This window comes from Aphelocoma coerulescens, chromosome 3 (genome assembly GCF_041296385.1).
Source record: "Aphelocoma coerulescens isolate FSJ_1873_10779 chromosome 3, UR_Acoe_1.0, whole genome shotgun sequence".
In the NCBI taxonomy this organism is placed as follows: Eukaryota; Metazoa; Chordata; class Aves; order Passeriformes; family Corvidae; genus Aphelocoma; species Aphelocoma coerulescens.
The window spans coordinates 93,238,199-93,258,957 of NC_091016.1; the positions used below are offsets into that span (position 1 = coordinate 93,238,199).

At 38.8% G+C, this 20,759-nt stretch overlaps 1 protein-coding gene across 4 annotated transcripts in view; it reads right to left on the reverse strand.

Moving 5' to 3' along the window:
* The window catches only part of MYO6 (myosin VI), a 105,538-nt gene that overhangs the window by 71,965 nt on the left and 12,814 nt on the right, over positions 1–20,759 (reverse strand). For all 4 annotated transcript variants that reach the window (XM_069011295.1, XM_069011294.1, XM_069011293.1 and 1 more), the window contains exon 2: positions 2,756–2,894. In XM_069011295.1, coding sequence (XP_068867396.1) covers positions 2,756–2,872 — 117 coding nt within the window. In that variant the 5' untranslated portion in view covers positions 2,873–2,894. The remainder of the gene's footprint in view (positions 1–2,755; positions 2,895–20,759) is intronic.

Below are 20,759 nucleotides of genomic sequence, written 5' to 3' on the forward strand. Positions count from 1 at the left end.
AGAAATGAAAATGCAATACTAGTTGAGTTTAACAGCTGGTTCCCTTTCTACCTGACTCCTTCCTTGTACACCAGCATGTGACTGCTGGTGGGCCATGGGCCAGGACTACCAGCTCTGGTACCACCAATCCAGTTTGGAGCCCATTCTCAGGGCAGGACTCCAGCTCTGTGTGGGACCATGCTCATTAGCAAAGCACTCTCCAGTTTCTCTGGCTTTTTTTCCAGTCCTGGCATTTATAAGCCTTGCAAGCCAATGATCTAGTTTTTGGGAAGAGGTTCCTATCACATAACACATGCATCCTCTGTTCCAATAAAATGCTTCTGCAGCTCACAGTACTGTTCTTCGTGCAGGGCAGGCTGGGTGACTCAGATCCCCACCTCCCCCCTGTACAGCCTCTGCACAGAACTGTAAACACTTGGGGATGGGCTGTGGTGCCCAAAATTGCTGCTACTGGGGTTTAAGTGAATTGGTGTGATGGACCTCCACAGAGTCTGGACTGGGTAACTTGGTTTCACAATATGAAGTAACCAGGCACCACAATGGCCTCAGCTCCTCTGCCCCCCTTCCACTGGTTGCTGCCATCCTGAAAACTTTCCACTTCTCCATTTTTAAGTTGGATCTGTTCTCTGACCTGGTTTGTGGTGTCACGCACAGCTTGGCAGGCGGAGCTGGGAGGATGGCACTCTGCCGTGGGTGGGGATGGGAGGGAGGGGTTTAAGACAGGGTGAAACTGCTGCCTTGCAGCATTTACTGCAGTTATTGACAATAGTGTCATAAAAGGCAATAATCAAACACATGCATACACATTTCCTTTTCAGACTCTGACCCCTGGTAAGCTACCAGTGCCTACAGAGAATACATATGACATGGTAATGACCCAGATTAAAAAATAATAATAAGTTACACTGCCTGGATATGTTTACAAGATCAGGTTACTCCTCTCCTCCCTGTAATTATCATGAGCAACCCTGGAGCTGCTTGATCATGCATTCTTGCTGAAGAGCACTTCTGAACTACCCTTTTAAGAAAACAAAGCGATAATGAGTATTAATGCTGACTACTTCAAATGAATGATCTAAGTGCACAAGGACAGTCTTCTTAAAAAGACAAAAAGCAATGAGAAATGTTTCTCCAAAAAGAAATCAATGACACCTTGAGAAGACTGAGAAGGTAACCATGAAAACTTTTTACTCCACCAGTTAATATAAGGTTAATGAATTAAGTTTTCTAGTTAAAAATATAGGACCATAGTCTCTACAGCATTTAGACTGTGAAGTGTTTGTTCCCTTAGATGAATGAACATTAGGCTCTTAATTGATCTGCTTAATTTAAAACAGCCAACAGCAGAATAACAAACTCTCTAGACGAAAGAGACTTTTTTTTTGTTAAGAAAACCATGAAACAAAATATTTGTATTTTAGGATCTTTTTTTTTGTTGCTTTGGGTTTTTTTTTTATTTATATATGGTCCCTGAAAGGAGGGTATGTTAGAAATAAATAGTGACTCAGAAATATCCTTAGCCTTATTATTGTTTCAATGTAGAGGCTTTTGCTCTTTATCCCATCAGGACCATTTGGGAATATAGACAGAAATAGCAGTGGGGGTGAAATTTATTTAAGTAATTTTAATATTAGCCATAGATTTAGAATATTTAATATCCTTGTCTGAATAATCCTGCTCTTCCTCAGATTGAAGAATCCATACTACTACTACGAAACCTATAGACTTTTATCTCTCACACTCAAAAATCAGATGTTACACTTGCTTTGTATTTCTAAGGAAGGCAAAATCAACTTCCTCTCCAAGATGCACAAAAAAGAAAGCCTATAAACATTCCCCCTAAAGGAAGGACTGCTGCATAACCTTTTGACCTGTGACAAGGCATTCTCTACTACTGCTGACATAAAGAAAAGAAGTTACAAAACACATTGTTGTCTTTTTTACATCCTTGAATATAGAGAAAGGACAAAACTATAAGAAAGAGCACAAAAAACATATTCAAAAAGACTGAAATCACAACTTTTGAAATGGTGCTGATCTTATTTTAGCTTGTACAGCCCAGGAATATGACCATTTGAATTAGGATAATTGATAGCTACAAGGTGCTTCCTGTAAAAACTGACATTTAGTTATGACATACTGAGTCGGAAAGATGTCATGATAAATTAAGCCATTGGAACACCCTAATTAGGATGAATTATGTCTTCATTTTAAAAGTTACATTTATTTTGACTTTAATTTGATGTAGCAATTCCATAGAACCTTTGTTTGACATCATATTACTTTTCAAGGTACTTGAGTTAAGAGGATTCATCTCTCAGTCTTCATCAGTCTAATAGTATCTAATCCTAGCCAGGGCCTAGCACATCCCTGTAGGACCCTTCCTATGCATGTAAGGGAAAAGAGAGAAGCTAATCTCAACAACAGCCTCTTAATCAGTGTCTAATTGAGAAAAATAAAGCATACAGTACTGAATCAAATGGCTACGGAGATTCAAACCTCCTCTCTTTCATGAGCACATACTCAATGCACATGCAGATAACTGACAGAAAGTACACGCTTCTCATCACTGTGAGGGGTCATTTGCAATACAAGCTAAAGCTCAACAAAGATCCTTAGCCAAAATTAGAACAGAAAACTGATTTTCCACTCCTTCAGGCTGTGTGCAATTGAAGATACTGGCAAAGATCTGGCCTACAGGTAAGATGGTTTCTTGTATGTTTTTTCTCTTTTCCATTTTTTGTGAGACACTTACCTTGCCTTTCTGATTCAAAGGCTCAATAGTTAAGTTGTCAGGGCCAATGTCCACAATCATCCCCATCTGAAACCCATCAGTTGGGTGTGGAGCCCAAACGGGCTTCCCGTCTTCCATTGTGGGATCTATCCAGTATTTCCTGTAAGAAAAAAATAAAACTAAAATTAATCAAAACACTTTGTATACAAATTTAATAAACCATCAGGATTTACCTCACAGACTTTAGTTTATTACGTTTATTTCTATTCTTCAGTATGAAGGGTGACAGTCCCTGCAGACTGAAGCAAATTACAACCTGCAATGCTTTGCCTACAGAGGACACCCCTTCATGCTTCAGCATGGAAAAGATTTTCAAGACCAGAACCACTTCTCATGGGATCCACACACTGCTCCCTGCAGCTCTTTATCCAGCTGCCCTAACTTGTGAACCAAGAAGGGAGTCTATCTCATGATCAAATTAGAAGTGCAAGATAGATTCAAAGCCAAGAATATACTAGGAGTGTGTATATAGCCATATATGGACACACATGTAAAGACACACACATATATATGTATATGCATGCAGTGGGTCATATGACTAATAAATACTTGTCTGTACTTGATCTGGTGTACAAATATTTCTATTTTTGCAACAGCACATGTTGAGGCATGTGAGCAGAAATCCAGTCTCTTGGCATTTGAGACAAATGAATGTGTTCACTCTTTTTGTGTGGCTGAGCATATGGCTTTCAAATAACCCACAAATATTTTTGGTCTCGATTTATCATCCTGTAAGTCTTTTAAAGGCTGATCCTCCTGATACTGTAACATTACAGCTCTTCCTCTTAAGGAACTTTATTTTCTATCAAAAAATGACATGAAAATTGTTTTGAAAGAACTTTGATGTGCAAGTGAAAAAGATGCAAAGGCCAAGATAGTCAAACCTTATGCTCCTCAAGTTATACAGCTAAATAAGCTCCCAGTTACAAAGGAGGATTTGATTGCATGCTATACCCATTGAGCTAACCAGGAAAGTTGCCAAGGTTGGCACACTTTGAATGGCTAATGGTGCCATTTTAAATATGCTGAATTGGTTCCCTTTTTCGTGTTTTTTTGTTGGTTTGGTTTTTGTTGGTTTTTTTTTTTTTTTTAATCTACTTTATAGTCCTTACCCTAGTAAGAATTGAGTCCACTCAGCTTAAAAGGCTCACTTCTCCTGGCTGTTCCTTACTCCCCTCCAAAACTCATTCACATACTAAACTGACATGTTTTAGTGATTCCAAAATTTGTAAAAAGTAATCTCATACCACCAAGGTGTAACTTGCCTCTCTCAGCATGGAAGACACAAGCCTGCCAAGCAGCAAAGAAAACACTGGCAGCAAACTCCAGAAGTCTAGGAAAAGCTTGGGAAAGTGTCCCACATTTTTCTTTTCCTATATCTGAAGGAAAAAGAGGATCCAAAATTTCTCACAAACAATGAAGGCTTCAGACCCCTTTGCCATAAGCAGCAGCAAGTAAGGAGAGTAGTTGGCCCACCAGAAAGCTGTACAACTAGGAGCAGAAAAGGACACTCTTGCCCCTCAGAGGATCTGTCAGCACATGCTGCACGACCTGCTTTTTACTGCCTGCAAGGACAGGTTAGAAAATTTTGAAGAGAAGGAAAAGGCTGGCTGTGATCTCTTTGAGAATGCTGCTGGTCTTAGCAAGCTGTCTTGTTCCTTGGCAACTTTAATGTGAAATTACAGAAAACTTGTGATTTACTTTTCTCCCATGAACAGAGCACATTAACTTCTTTTAACTACACACAAAGTTATGTTCTAAAACCTGCAGTATCACATTTACTTCTGCTTACTTCCAGCATTTTGCCACAGTCCATGAACTCTATGAAACAGCATCTTCATCATATGTTGCCATCACCATATGATAAATCCTGTAAACAACATCTGTATTCACTCACCACTGGCTGTTGGCCATTTTTTCTTTAGTTTATGGTACTGAAAAAGGATTTTTTTTTTCCCAGCCAGACCTGACCTCTAGATCCAGCTGCCATCGTGGACATAGTTGTTAAACAGCTGAGTTTATTTCTGGATATAACCAAGCCTTCATTTCTTCACAAACCTATCATTTCCTTTTAAAACGCTAGTTCAAAATAGTAGTTAAGCGATATGTCACACAACCACTAAAAACAAGGCTGTCTTTTACACCCCAAGTAGCATGGTCAGGGCTCCGGACATTAACATGTCACACAAGAAACAAACCCTGAAATTACTGCCAAAATTTCAGCAAAAGTTAGAATCCAACCTCCCCAGTTCACATCCAGATGCTTCTTCTTTGTTCACTGACAGGGATTTTTGCATTCCTACATATTCTTAAGGCTACTTCATACTTTATTAATAAATTATAATAGGGAAGTATCACAAGCTGAAAAACTCCTCTTGAAGGACAAAGCAGTGATTGAGTTCAACCACCACCAGGAAACGCAAGTTTAAGAAAAGTACCTGAGGCTTTGCAAGCATCTAAGAAGCTACTGGGTGAAAGCAAACTAAATACAAGTGAAGAAGTTATTCATGGGACAATTACTCTTAATAAACATAGTCTTCTGGCTGAGTAGTGACATAAAACCAGTTGTAACATTTTGGGTTTGGCACCACTCCATCTCTGTCAGCTGGGACTCTGACAGGGAGCACACTGAAATTGGATACAAAAACCTACCAGGTATTATCTGCTCTATTATTTACACCCCCATCTGATGTATGTGCCATTGCCTTGAGACAAATGCATGAAGCCTATTCCCAAACAAGCTCTTGAATAGCCAGTTTCCAGACCCACATTTTACAGTGAACAGAAACTATCAGTGGGAACAAACTTTTTTTCCCAATATGCATCCATCTAAATCCAGTCTACATGCAGTCCACCATATTGCTAAAAGAGCACACTGTTTCTGAAACCAATGAAAGCAAAGAGACTCATGCCCAGGCTAAAAGCTCTAAGGCAACAAATTTGATTGCAACATCACCAAACACAAGGAGTCACCAGAATGACGCTTCCAAAAAAAGAGACCAGTGAAGTTATCTCCCACATTTGTATTTGTATATATGCACTCAACATATATTCAAGTAATTGATTTTAAGTTGCTAGATCATTTTGGTCTCCACAATTACGACATCTCCAAAATGAAGAAGAGAATTCACACAGGCTATGCTTAGAAGTGGGAAGCCAACTGCCCTCTTCTCTTTCTACAGTCCATAGAAAGACATCGGGAACCTAGTATTGGAGTTTTCCTCTCTGTTGAGCAGGAGAGGGATAGTAATAAAATAAGCCTTTGCCTGAAGCCGGTAAACTTAATAGCTATTCCTTCAAATGTCAGATTTTATTTCTTCATAATTGGTACGCAATAATAGACCTTGCCTTAACTACCAGTAGGAGTACTTAACACATTCAGCACTGGCTAAACACTAGAACTAGTGTTCAAACTACTTGCAAGACAAATCACTGCCCAGATTCCAAGAAAAACACCCACCAACATTTCTGTAACTTTTTTGTGCACTATTATTCCCCTTTTTGGAGAATGTTTAATGACTTTTTTTTCACAAAAAAATTATCTACATAATGAATTGAGTATGTGAAACAACTAAGAATTCCTCAGTTGAAAGTTGACACACTATCCTCCCACTTAACGTTTACATAGGTAGTATTGATTTTAAAAGAATGTAATACAACTACATTTGGGTGTTGTAGATTATTCAAAAGGAAATCAAATGCTACCATCTGGTGAAAGAATTCCACAAAGGCAAAATATGGTAATGCAATTCTAAACTTGTTGCCAGAGCCCAGAGGCAGGCATTTGCATGATCTGATCCTACTTACTATCCTATGAACAGTCTGCTATATACCAAGGCACTGTACTGATTGCTCAATTAACTAATTAAAACAAATGAAAAATTAGAGTTCATTAAACAACCAACAGTAACTCACTAGAATGGCTAAGTCCAAGGAAAATAAACTAGTTAGAATAGGTATAGTAGTAAATTATCACAGTAAAACATCTAGGTTGTTTTATACTAAAAACACCTTGCACTTGTGTGCTTAAGAGCTGCTCAAAATTCTGCTGATTACAGCAGGCGCACGAGAATGCTCTGGGAATGGTCCTGTAAACATAAAGAAGAGACCAGACAAAAAAAACCATTCATGCATAGTGGTAGCTTACTGTCAGACAAATTACTTTTGCAACCCTAGTTTACTGATCAACTGAAACTTCTCCAAATCAAAGCTCAGACAGCATTGCAGCACTCTACTGCAGGTGACACAGTATTTCAAATGAACTGCAGATATAGCAGAGATTTATTTGAGCTAATTACAATGCATTGTTTAAGTGAGTATTAAACTGATTCTATTTTTATTATTTACTTTTCCAATTCACAACAAAACTCTGCTCTAACACATTCTAGTTTATCCATGTCACACTGCAGCTTTTTCTTACCTAAAATAACATCAGCAAAGTAACTCTGTCAAACAGAGACTTCTGCCAAATTGGAAAAGAAGAAACGGACTGGACTACAGCACAGCACAAAAGTACCTTCAAAACCAGCTTGCTTTGAAAATCTCAATCTTGACTTGTTAATTTTCACTACCTTTTGTAGATATATGCATGTAAAATAAAGAGTAATCATTCCACGTCTGAGAACTACTAGATAAAAACTTCTTTTAAAGCTACCTGCTCTGACTGCTTGGGACAACTTAAGCACAACAGCTGAGGAAATTATTCTCATGGCATGCTCATTTTCTTGAGTATTTGCATGTATCAGCATGTTTTCAATAATGAGCAGCCAGAAACTGATTTCTGTAGTATTTCCAGATGAACCACTCTTTTGTATTTGTATTCACTTGTATTTAGCATTCACATTGGAACTACCTCCTCTGCTGTTGTATTTACTATTCAATAAGAAAAGACAAGACAGTCCCTCATGCTTAAAGCAAAGGAGAAATCTTATTTTCTCTACATTAAACATGGCAATTCCTAATCAGTAAAGCACAACTGCAATATTCCATATCATTTCTGAAAACACCTTTGCCTGGAACATCCATGCTCCTGGAAGAACAAAGTTTAAGGAGCAAAAGAAGGGGTGTGGTAAGGACAGGATTAGCCAAAGACCTGTACAGCTTCCTCTAAACCATCTCACCTTCCTGTGTGTTAACTGCTGCTTGAGCCACTTCACCCCAGCTACCCTCCTGGCTTTGCTCCCTGTTCCTGCCTCCTCCCCTGCTGACCACCTTGAGAAGTACTTATGCAGGGCAGGAGATGGTCTGACTAAGAACAAGTACTTTGGAAAAAAAAACCATATTACCTTATCAGCAAATATTTAAATGGCTGTTGCATCAAAATAAGCTGTTAAAAAGAAGGAATTCAATTAATGGCAGGAAATTTCCCCTACAGCAACTGAATGCTTCATGTATATCATCATCCTGAAAATGAGGTGATACAGGCATTGCTCAGGAGCCATCAGGTTTGAAATACGTTTCATGCTTTTTCACATGCATCATGTTCAGTCAATCAGCACTTTTGTACGTATATGCACCTTTCATATAACAAAAATGTAGCCCATTAAAAAAGCACCTCTTGTAGGAAGCTTATCCAACATAATTTGTACATCAACTGAACAGATTTCTGTAAGGCCAAGTGTCTTTCAGGTGTTGTTTACTAAGTGCTAAATTCTCAGTATTGCTCAAAAAATACAAATAAACCTCACATGGACAAGGAAATCTGCCATTGGAGGTTACAATGAAGCTTCAGGAAATCTAGAGGAAGAAGAGTTTAGGCAAATTTAACAAACACACCAACTCTGCAAGTATGGCAGAAGAAATGAGTCCACAAGAGAGGCTGTACACAGTAAAAGATCACTTGTGGCACACCAGCAAAGGAGAAACAGCAAACATTCTGTACCATGTGAGATGATGACATGGAGTGGGGAAGATGGAAGATCAAATAAGACTTAGCAAAGGAAGACAACAACATATATGTCATGTTAATCAGCAGATTGATATTGGCTCATATTAAATCCTGAGGTAATCATGACCATGGATTGTACCTGACCTGATGGAATGGCGAAGCACCAAGGCATACAGAAAGGGGAAGAAAGAAAAGCTAATTTCTATACACCTTAAAAAATAAATTGAAAGCAACAAGCAGCTTCCATGTCATCAATGCCAATAGATTTAGCTCTCTGCAAGCTGTTGTATGGAAGCATTAGCTTAGACCATTAAAAGAAACAAGCCACCATCTTATATGAAGCTTTGTTTAGGGACCCTATAAAAATGTTAACAATAATTCCAGCTTCAAGAATATCAAATCTACCAAAAGGCAACATCTCACTTTTATTAAGCCTAATCAAAACCACTGGCTGCAAAAGCCTCAGTGGACAGTTTTCCAGTCTGCCAAAGATGGGGGCTGCAGGACCAAGTGTTTGTCCACTGGACTCTGCTTAACCGGATTTAGTTGGGTTTTTTTTAATGCATTCCTCACCAGACCCCATGAGCAACAAAAATGTTTGTGGCACCTGACCTAACTGTCCCCCATGCACACTTTGCCCACCTGCTCACTCCATGGCAAGTACTGACTGGATTGGTCAAGGTATGGCTTATGCAGTAATATCCTACTGCAGCAACAGCTCAAAATGAGAACAAAACAAATAAAAAAACCCTTAAATTTCATGAAAGCTAAGCTGAAATAGCTCTTAGTTGCAGCAAGGTAGTTCTAATTAAGTTATTAACAAAATTCTAGCTAGTTTTAAAATTTTGGTGAACTTCAGTAGCAAGTATTCGTCCAATTCAATTGCTGTTATACAAGACCGAGATGAATTTTGTACAGCTTGGAAGTTCGTAAAACTCTAACCACAGATATTGTGGCCTTTTGACTATGATACTGAGAAATTAAAACTCAATTCGTATTAGAATCAGCAAGGTCTGACGATTTCCTCTCTGATTTTCTTGCTCTTCTGGAAGCTTTTTAAGCTACTGTTCTCTCAAGAACATTGTTCTTATTTTAGTTCCTACTAAGAAAATAGAGAGGTCTTTGTCCCATTTGTTCATTAAAATAACCTGAGTGGAGCTTCCTGACAAACCAAGAATTAAGTATGCCAAGGGGATCTGCATAAGCATTTTCAACCAACAGCACTGCCTACTCCAGTAATAGCAACAAGCAGGAAGAGGAAAAGTAGCAAAACACCATGTCAAATTTGAGCAGAAAAGTTAAAATTAAAGAAAAAGCTCCTCAGTTATGGTCTGGACACTACCTCAGAAGCAAAACAAAAGAGAAATGAGGATTAGAAAAAACAGAAGAAAATTAACAAGGCCATGAGAAAGATTTTGAAAGAGGTTGTTCAACTTAACTCTTCCAGGCTTTGCAAGTCAGCCCTAGTGAAACCAGCAGGCAGCGAGAGGGGAGAAAAAGGCATACCAAGGCAGAAGTCACCCAACAGACAAAGACATCAAAGCAAAATCAAAAGTATCTTAAGCCATCTCATGATATATAAAGAACACATAGGATGCACTTTTGCAAATCTAGCTGGAGTAGTTCAGGCAGACAAGGTGAACTCTGGAGTTAACTATCCCTATGGCAGTAGTCATGCTGTGTGATCACTGGCAGCAGTGCTCAAGCACGCTGGCTTGAATCATATTCCATGAACAGCCTCAACAAGGTCAAGTAACTTCAAACCCCTTCAGCTAGCACTTTAACGGTGTATTTGTTTATATCCTCATTTTTTAGGTGAAAAAGGTACCACCTTTTCCAAGTGTAAACATGAGAAAGAACAAATACCTCTTGAAGATTGAGGATGACTCTCTCTAAGCTAATGAACTTTAAATTCTCCTCTGGTTATGTCATTTTCCAGCCTTCCCCACCCATTCATCTTCTGTATCTCATACACTCCTATTGTCAAATTAGAGTGCCCTGTTTCCCCACCCATCATGTGCTGCTGCCAAGCTATTACTCATCTTCAGGTGACCAGTATAAGAACTGATACATTTATTCTCTTTTAAGACTGTGCGGCCATCGGTCTCTCTTTGAGCTTCGCATACAAGGTAAAACAAAAGCAACCAATTGACCTAAGTCTACCAAATACAAGGGACCTCGCCTCCAGCATAGAAAGTAGAAAATCTAATATGCAAATGGAAAAAAAAAACCAGTAAGAAAGTCCTTAATTTGATTCCCAAATACTTAAAAGCAAAATGGATCACTTCTCATAAATACTGGTTATTTGTCAGAGAAATACCAATGCCTGGTCACTGGCTTCCATAATCTGAACTGCAGAAGCTGCCCATTATGATAAGCAATCAGGATCCCGGAACTTTAATCCTCTGTAGACCACTATCAGTGATGGCTAAAGCACACGCTGGTGTGGCCAGCAAAGCCTTGTACCAGTTAAAGGAAGCATATATTGCATTTTATACCAGTTTCTGTCTAGCCGATTCAAAAACAGGCTGAGGTAGACTGAATCCCAGTAATTTATTCTAACTCATATGAACACAGATAAAGCCAAAAAAGTTCATATCCTCCATACAAAAAAAATCAGAGGAATAGTCCTAACCACCAATTTAAGGGGGGAAAACCCAAACCAAACAGAAAAAAATAAACCACAAAACAAACCCCATTTTTGAGTGCTTTTGAATTTTTGTTAATTCACCAGCAATTCAAGAACTCTGCACAACTTAAGTATTTTTTTACTGAAAAATACTTGAAGTAGAAAGCCTACACTACCTAGTGACAATATCATCTATTTTGTACTTTTAGAAGAGTGATGCTAAGCCCTTGACACTCAAGCAGCCCTACAATTCCAACAGAGAAAGTCAAGAGCTGAATCATAAGCTGGAGCCTATCAGTAACTTTGCTCTCCCCAGCTGCCCCTGCAAATGCTTCAGAAATCCCACAGGGTATATCTGGCCACTTCTCTGAACCCATGTCTTGTCAAGTTTTGAACTTCAGCTATATAACCCTCTTGCTGCAGAATAATCAAATGAAACTAAGCAAATACAGAAATAAGCAAGCAACCAACCTGCACTGAGTTTTATCAGTTTGATAAATTCATACGCATAAATAACTGAACAGAGACAAATTTGCATGATAATTTGTTTTTTGAAGTGCAACAATAAAAAAACATTGCCAAACTCTTCCTGATACATACCTGAAAATGGAACTGATATTTTAGACAAATAAGAATACATACTCAGCCAGGATCCAAGTCAAGTCAAATAAACTAAGCATTGCAGATGGCAGCATCAAAGGCTGCTGGGGTGTGTGCAGGAAAGCTCAGTTGCTTGACCTCAGACCAATACAAAGAGCCTGGGCTGGAAAAAAATACATTTGTGCTTTCTGACTTACTACCAATATAACAAATAGCATGATGTTTTTAAATAGTATTTTGATTTGGCCACTTTATTAGAGGAGAAAATACTAGAAACTAATGACAGTCACAATCTGCAAATTAAAAGGTATAGTCCAGGAGCTGTTTACTGCCATCCCTCTCTGTACAGAATCCATAACTCTTTCAGAGACAGAATTAGTTCCTAAAAATACTTACATTACCAGTTTCAATCTCCTTTTTACTCTCTCCATATCAGCTTGTACTTATTACAAAAAGTATGGGTGAAGTTTATAGGCAATGAGCTGAAACAGACAATCAGCTATAGACCAGTGAACTCCGGATAAACTCTCCCTTCAGAAACACACAACTAAAAAAGGAAGATTCTTGTCAAAATCTACTCAAATCTTGTCTACAAATAAATCAATAATCCATTAAGTAGAATCTACTGCCAAGTTCACATATCTCATTGGTAAAAGTAATTCTGAGGGAGGTGACTGAAAGCTTACTCTTTAACATAAAAGATCGTAAGAGTCATTTAAGACAATTTTAACAGCAAAGACAAGAAAGCTATTCCAAGAAGGGACACAGACCATGTTGTGTCAGCAAATCCATTAGTTTCCTTGGGAAGATGAGTATAGTGGGCCCATTACTATGAGACAAAAAAATAGTAATTACAGCAAAAGATCATTTACACCCTCTCAATCTCAAAAAAATTATCTGGAATATATGATTTAGGAATAAAATCCACTTAAAACCCATAAAAATTATCGAAGGTCTAGAACATCTCTCTATATATAAAGAAAGGCTGAGAGAGCTGGGGAAGAGAAGGCTCCAGGAAGACCTTACTGTAGTCTTTCCATAAATGAAGGCAGCCTATAAGATGGAGAGAGACTTTCTATCAAGGCCCCTAGTAACAGGACAAGGGACAACAGTTTTAAACTGAAAAAGGATAGATTTAGACTGGATGTAAGAAAGAAATTCTTTACAATGAGTTTTGCCTGAAGAAGCTGTGAATGCCCCATCCCTGGAAACCTTTAAGGTCAGGTTGGATGGCGCTTTAAACAACCTAGTGAGGACAGAGGGGTTAGACTTGATCTCTTTAAAGATCCTTTCCAACTCAAACCATTCTGTGACTCTAAAATAACCTTTAATTCTTGTACTGTTCATGAATAGTTTGTATTTTCACAGAAGGCCAAGGACAGTAAAGGCTTGGCATCTGACCAGCAACAAATGAGACAAAATCTGCTATTACCACTGGCAATCTTGGCAGCAGGGAAAAACTGCAGACCACAACAACTTCCACATTAGCCACATCCTGACCACAGCTCAACTCTCTCATTTTTTGGTAAGACACTACTCTCTCCAAGATATGAGAAAGTTCTAGGCTTCCCTAAACCTTGGTACAGGGTCATGCAGATTATAGACTCTGGACTAATCTTTGCACAAATTTCACCACAGCCAAAGACAAACAGGCTGTTTTTCTTACTACTGATTCAGTATCCCAGGGAGCCACAGAAACTGACTGATGCAGCTCCCATAGCTCCAATACTTTTATGAACCATGAGTTATAAGAAATCCAGCTCAAGTATATCATGCTCACTTCTTGTTCAGAAAACAGTTAGAAGATTGAGATCAAAGTCCAACTGCATTTTACCAACTGATTTTAATACCTCAAATACATTACCTGAATGTTTCTGCCCATCCCCATCATGTACAAAGTATTATTTATTGATTTAATATGAATGCTGAAAGAAAGAGGATCTCCGCTCATGATTCTGCTATAATCAACGAGCAGAAATTACCGACCAGCAACACCACAAAAATGGTTATGAATTTTCTGCCCAAGTGTTAAAAGACCTACACAAGAGATCAGGCATAGCTGAATGCATATTTTAGAAAAAATCTGGGAGACCTTTGAGGTTTTCAATAGCAGGTGTCGTCGTGCAGGCAACAGAGCAAACACACTCTCTCTTCACAGGCAATAGAACCACCCCTGGGGCTGGGAACTGCACAGTAACCGCAGGCACACACGGTCTCAATATATCTGATACAAAAGTAAACAGAAAATAACTCATGCAGAATCATGGCTCCCAGGACCAGCCCTTAAACATAATTACAAATTCTGTACAGAAGCTCATGCAGAGGACAAACCACCACAGTCACATGCTAAGATCAGACTGCTTATTTTGGCAAAGAACCAAGAAGCGGAGTCAAGAAAAGCTTTTACTCAGGTTGTAAATTCAGACACAAAATGCAGCTCAGGTGTTTTTAAATTCAAAACTTCCTGAACAATTACAGCTGGAAAAAATTTCTGGGAGAATGAGCACTGTCATGCTGCCACTGCTATTTCCCAATTGGGGTCAGCAGCTCAAAGGTAAGAGCATTTATTCATGGCACTTGAGCCTTCATTTCAGACTATGCAAAATATTTTATATGAAAAATACATCTCCAGAGGCTAGGAATGTCACCTAAGAAATAACACCAGGTCATGAAGTCCTGTCCATGCAGTCTTCACTTCAATCAGCTGCAATGGTTTCGATCTAGATGTCAAGAACTGTCCATCCAGTGATAATCTGATGGTTAGACATTTTTATGGGGGTAGTGGATCTAAGATCAGACAACAGAGTGAAGTTCTGCTAAATAAAAAGATACTGCAATTATCATGGGCACTTTTTCCTTTTTATCTTTCGATTACATGAATATTTAGTTTCAATTCCATTTTCCTCTCTAAAAAATATTCAAGAATTTAACATTGTGGTGGGATTAGGATCATATATATAATTTTCACCTCAGGAACAAAATGGTAAATGAAAACACCTATACTATTTTCAACTCTAAGTAACACACTTCTTCCATTTTGTTGCTCTTTAGTCCTTCCTACAATATTTTGAATTAAACTGAATGCATTGTAGAGCAAACAAAGTATTATGCTTTCAAAACCAAAGATACCCTATAGAAGACGTGAATGGTCAATATAAGACATTCCTGGCTTGGATTTTTTTTCTTTTTTTCCTTTTTTAACAATACCCATTATGTCAATAAAAGGAGAATTTCAGAAACAGAAGGCATATTTATTTACACTTTTTTTTTTCCAAGTCATTATTTTTCCTGACATAAATCTGAAAGATAAGTTTTAAACTCAAGGGATACATCTCCGTTAGCAAGTAACATGGTACAAAAGGAGTAACTGCATAACAGTGAAACAGCAGCACTGAGGGACCAGTGCCCATACTACGCGCATCTTGAGGGTTTTACTAATTCTAGTTTGTACCACGTATCTCTAGACTGGTCCCCTTGACTGAATATGAATTTACAGCTGCAGACTATCAGGCATTTTTCTAAGGAGCATCTTCCAGTCTGGTTTCATCCAAACAGGATCCAGTTTGGTGCCTGGGCCTGCAGTGCCATAAATGCAGACAACTAGGAGGTTCAGTACAATAGTAAACTCCTAAGATGAACTAAAACACTAATGGAGACACACCTCTACTCGTTCTTTATCCAGCTGCTGATGGTTACTGGCATGAGAAAAGACTCTGGTTCTAATATAGTGACAAACCAGGTTACGGTACTTTTCCCCCTTTCTTATCTGCACTTCAACTTCATTGCCATTTTAATCTAGGCTTTATTCTTTAATACCAAGCACGAGTGATCATATAATATATAGCTACCAATCATACATCATCATTTAACCAGGAAAAACAGTCTTAAAACAATCCAAAGATAGTTTATGCTTTTTACATTTTTCTTCCTTCTTTCCTCCTCAAGGATAGACTATAGGTACTACAACACAAAAATATTGCCTTAGACCTCCAAAGTTCAATACTTTAAATTTATGCTTCTTAGAGTACAAACACCAGCTGAAAATGAGTTCCACCCTTCAGAGCTTATATAATTGTAGTGATCTCACCCTCTAAACACAAAGTATGATTAAAATTATCTTTAGTTCCACTTCAACTGTCCCAAGATGCTTTAGCAGTCCCCATCCTGTGAGCCCCCAGCAGGCAGCTCTCCCCAGCCCACCCAGGGACACTGCACTCCAAGTGCCTGTCAAGCAGCCCTCACCCCAGCTGTGGAAGGACACACAGAGACACTGTTGTCTTACCAAACAGGTCTCAAAGTCACTTCTATGCTCAGCTGGTAACTCACCACTGGCTCCCTATCAGATGATACTGCGGACTGGAAATGTGGAAGCAACAGCAACAGGAATGCGAGTAAATCCTGTTCCTGCACGTTTCAACATAACCCTGCTCAGCAATCCGAACAAAGGCTTGTGCTTATTCAGCCTACAAATAACTTTAATGACTGTGTTTTGTGTAAAACTGGGGTATGGATTCCTCTCTCCAGAGATTAATCTTCCTGCTGCTTGTCAGACAGGAGAGATCTGAATTAGGGCTTTAAGTCAAAAGCACAGCTAGCATTTACAATCGTGCAGACCTAACCATGTATCAAAATTTCTGTTCCTGTTCCAACATCACATTATAAAAAGTAAACTTTTATTTCATTTATGGACAATATATAAAACACCACTCCAAATTGTTTCAAAGACACGCTGAAAAATACTATTAAATGTACCCTCAAGGGAAATGTGAAAAGCTCACACACAGAAGCTTGAAGTTCCCAAATACAAGATTGGTGCAATGTTAACTCTTCCCTACAAAACCACAGATACCACCACCAAAAAAAACCCCAAGTAAAGCTCCCTCATCCCTCTGCCAGGACAAGAGGTACGCAGGACAAAAGTCCCATTTCCCATTTCTTGGTACCCTTCTCCCCAGCTCAGGCAGAACCAGTCCCAGCAACAATGGAAGAATATCTCTGCTAATGTGTATGATCTGTACTTCTAAGAAATTCTTTACTGAGAGGGTGGGGAGGTGCTGAAACAGGTTGCCCAGAGATCTTGTGGATGCCCCATCCTGAAGTGTGGCTTTCAACAACCTGGTCTAGTAAAACATGTCCCTGCCCATGGCACGGGGGTTGGAACTACATGAGCTTTAAGGTTCCTTCCAACCCAAACCATTCTATGGTTCTATGTTAAAAATAAACAAGGTACGTCTGCAAGAACTTTGAATTACGAGTAGACTCAAGGAGCATACAATCCTTTTGTAGACATAAAAGTTTCCCTTTACTAAAAGCAAAATATTTGATACAGCAGTACAAGAATATCCAAAACATTAAGCATATTTTCACAATGATTCAGGTTTAAACCTCAGACCTTCCCAAACCCAGTGTTTTTTCCATAGCTTGGAAAAAAATTTTAGCAGGTTTTCTCATCTTCCCAACTGATATTACCTGCAACATTTAAAAAATTTTTAAAATTAAAAAAAAAATCTAAACTACATACAAGCATGGCCTGAATTACTTGGACACAACCTGACTTCAGATCTTCAAGGCCTATCTAGAAAACAGTGACTTTGATCATCAGAAAATATTTTTTTATTTCAAAAATTATTTTATTTCAAAAAGAAGGGTGTACATATAGTATTTACCAAACAACTGTATTTTTTGTTCTTGGGTTTGTGCAACATAAAGGGGAAAAAAGGAAAATGTAACAGAACCTGCAGTAGCAAACCTTCTGGAACTTAGTACCAGTTTCCTTGAGCTATCTCATGTCAAGTATGGTTGACATTCATAGTGTTTCTCCACTATAAAAGTAGGGCACTTTATGTGGATCACAGAATTTGGCCCATATAAACTTTAGGATTTAAATAACACTCCTCTAAGAACAGTTAAAAATAACTGCTGGCCCCAAAAAGGAGATTAAAAAAAAGTAATATTTCAAAGACCTCACACATGAAATTTCTGACAGAAATTCAGCAGAATGGTGCTCAGCAGAAATTTCAGGGGGTCGAGAAATCAAAAAGACTAAATGATTTTTTAATGAGCAAAACTGACATCATAGGTTCAAACCATGTCTCAGCTATATGTCTACATATACCATGGGAGGTCAATATACTCAATAGCAAAACCATCAAGAAAGGCAATCAAATGGATTTGCCTAAATGAGTGAGAACAACCAGAAAGCACGAAACAGCCATTTCTGCTTAGTGCTTTAACTGACATTCTTGAAGAAATTTCTGATTTTCTCAACACTGTTTCCAAGAAGCAGGCACAGCCCAATTTAATGCAACCTGCTATACATCATTAGGATTCACCCAGGTGACACAAGAGGAAAACCCAAACTTAATTAGATAATTTCAGATCAGTTGCTATAAAACCCATGGGTTTTGTTATTTGGCACATTTAAACCTATTATCCAGTTAATCAATTAGAGAAGAGGATAACGTGAAATAGTTCTTAAGCATGCTTCAAAGACAGAAAAAATATAAGAGGATTTAAGTTTTAATTCTAACACCTTCCATGATCAAAAGCAGCATGTTTAAAGCCTTCCTCAAATTCTAGAACAATCTAAATCTATAGTTTCAAAATCCTTCCCACTGAAAATACATTTATTACTAATTTCTAACCTTGAAGACACATCCCTTTGTTCTTCTAAGGTTAAGGCAAAACATCTTGCACATTTTTACTACCTTCCTCTAAATGCTCAGTACCAGCCACACAGAAATTCCATGAGGTTTTAAACAACTCTTTGCCAAATAAAAAATGGTAAGGGTCATGTAATGACAAGTTAAATATATGTAATATTTACACGGAAAACAAACTACAGAATACTTCAATCTAGCAGAAAAAGCAGTGATACACAGCTGGTGGAAAGAGACCACATACACTAGAAACAGGAACTACTTTGAACACAATTTTGAAAATGTTTTGAAGAATTACTTTTAACCACTAATATTACAGCTGGTGATGGGATCAGCAGCTCTGACCCAGGAAGAGGTGACTGGTCCGGAGAGATAGTCCCGAAAGGAATCGCCTTCCCGAGGCCCAGTGTCTTCCTCTCAGCTGCTGGCAGGAGGGCCCGTGCAGGGGCTGTCAGCTCTTTAGTGATTGTCAGCTCGTGATTCCAGCTCAGCTCTGCAGGGCACCCCCAGGCCAAACCAGACCAGAGAGAGACGAGAAGGCCCGTGTGGCTGGTTCCGCACAGAGGCAGCTTTGTTGTTGGTCCCCTCCGGCGAAGGGGACAGCAACTCTCTCTGCACAGGGGCAGAGGGCTTGCTTTTATTGGGATACAGGGGATGGGTGAGGACCACTGGGTTACAGAGGATCTGGGATGGGTGAGGACCAATGGGTTACGAAGGATCTGCATAGGGTCTCCTAAAGGATTGTGGGTCTGTCTTTTCTCGCTGTCACCAAAGAAGTGGTTGCCTTTCCAGGGACTCCTGCTGGGCGATTGCAAAATCTCTTATCTCAGCAGAGATCCCTCCAGTGCAGGGGCTGGGCATACCCCACACACTAACACAGACTTTAAATTAAGACTGGATTTTTTTTTCTTCCTAGTTCAATATTGCTCTGATTTGCAAGATGTCACATAGATACAGCCAAAAGTAAGCACTAGTGCCCTCTGACAGACACACTTGAGTCAATTCCTGGCTGGTTTCAGCATTTGCAGATATTCCATGGACTCAGAATTGTTAATGATGTCAATCACAAAGCCTAGGAGACAGTTCAAAAAGTCACACACAAAGTCCTCATGCTAAGAACATTTAATTGATACATTCCTGAGTACAGGCAAGACCCTCACCCTGTTGATTACAGAAAGCAAACCACAAAACAGACTCTGATTTTTTCACAGAAAACTAATACATAACTAGCTTTTAAAAGACGAGGAATACAATGCAGAAGAGACTGTACTGCTATTGAAGGAAAGACTGTGAGGTCATGTGAGACTTATCATCAGTGGACCCACAACAAGACAACCTGATGAATCTCTTTCTCAGGGCTTTACAAAGCATCCTCTTCAGCTTCCTGACTTGTGGTCTACAATGCTGCAAGCCAAGTTCACTCAAGCATTCTATTTAGAACTCCAGTCTGGAAGTCTTCAGCACTTCCTACATTCCAGCAAATATATTATTTCAGATATATGGATATATATATTTCCATATATTTTCTTTCACTCAAAACCTGAGCTCCACGGGAGCTTAAGCTACAATGATCAAGAATTCAACACGGAAGTTAGATATGACTAATTCAAATTCCTCCTTGTGAACAGAAATCTTTCAAACCTGATTTCACAATGGATATTTCTTCACACTGTTGAATGACCTGAGAGTCATCTTGGAGGGGCAGGGGGAAGCTAATAGTGAACTCCTCATAGATTTCTTGTATTTCCTTTCTAGAGTAAAAAAATCCACCTTGGGAATGAGTTTTTGGGTTTGAATTATTCATGGCAACTAGAAAACTAAAAGCTTTCCAGTTGTCTCACATCATCATATGATTAGAGATCTTCTAAGGTCATCTTAGAAAAAATTCAAAACACAGTATAAAAGAAACAATTGTGTAGAATGTGACTACGACGAAGACCCTGGAGGATTATTACACGTCAGGCGCTTCCTCAGGAGCCCAGAAAACTCCAGTTGCTTTGGTGCTGAGACAGCAACAATCACATGGGGTTCAGCCACCTCCCAGCGACCTATACAAAGTCTTGAGGCAAGACATCAACTGAGCTCAAAAAGAGTAAGATGTAGTACAGAGCAGCCCAACTGATACAACTTTAAACACACTGAACTAAAAAAAAAAGCCAAAGCAAAACACAACCAACAGACCTATTTTCC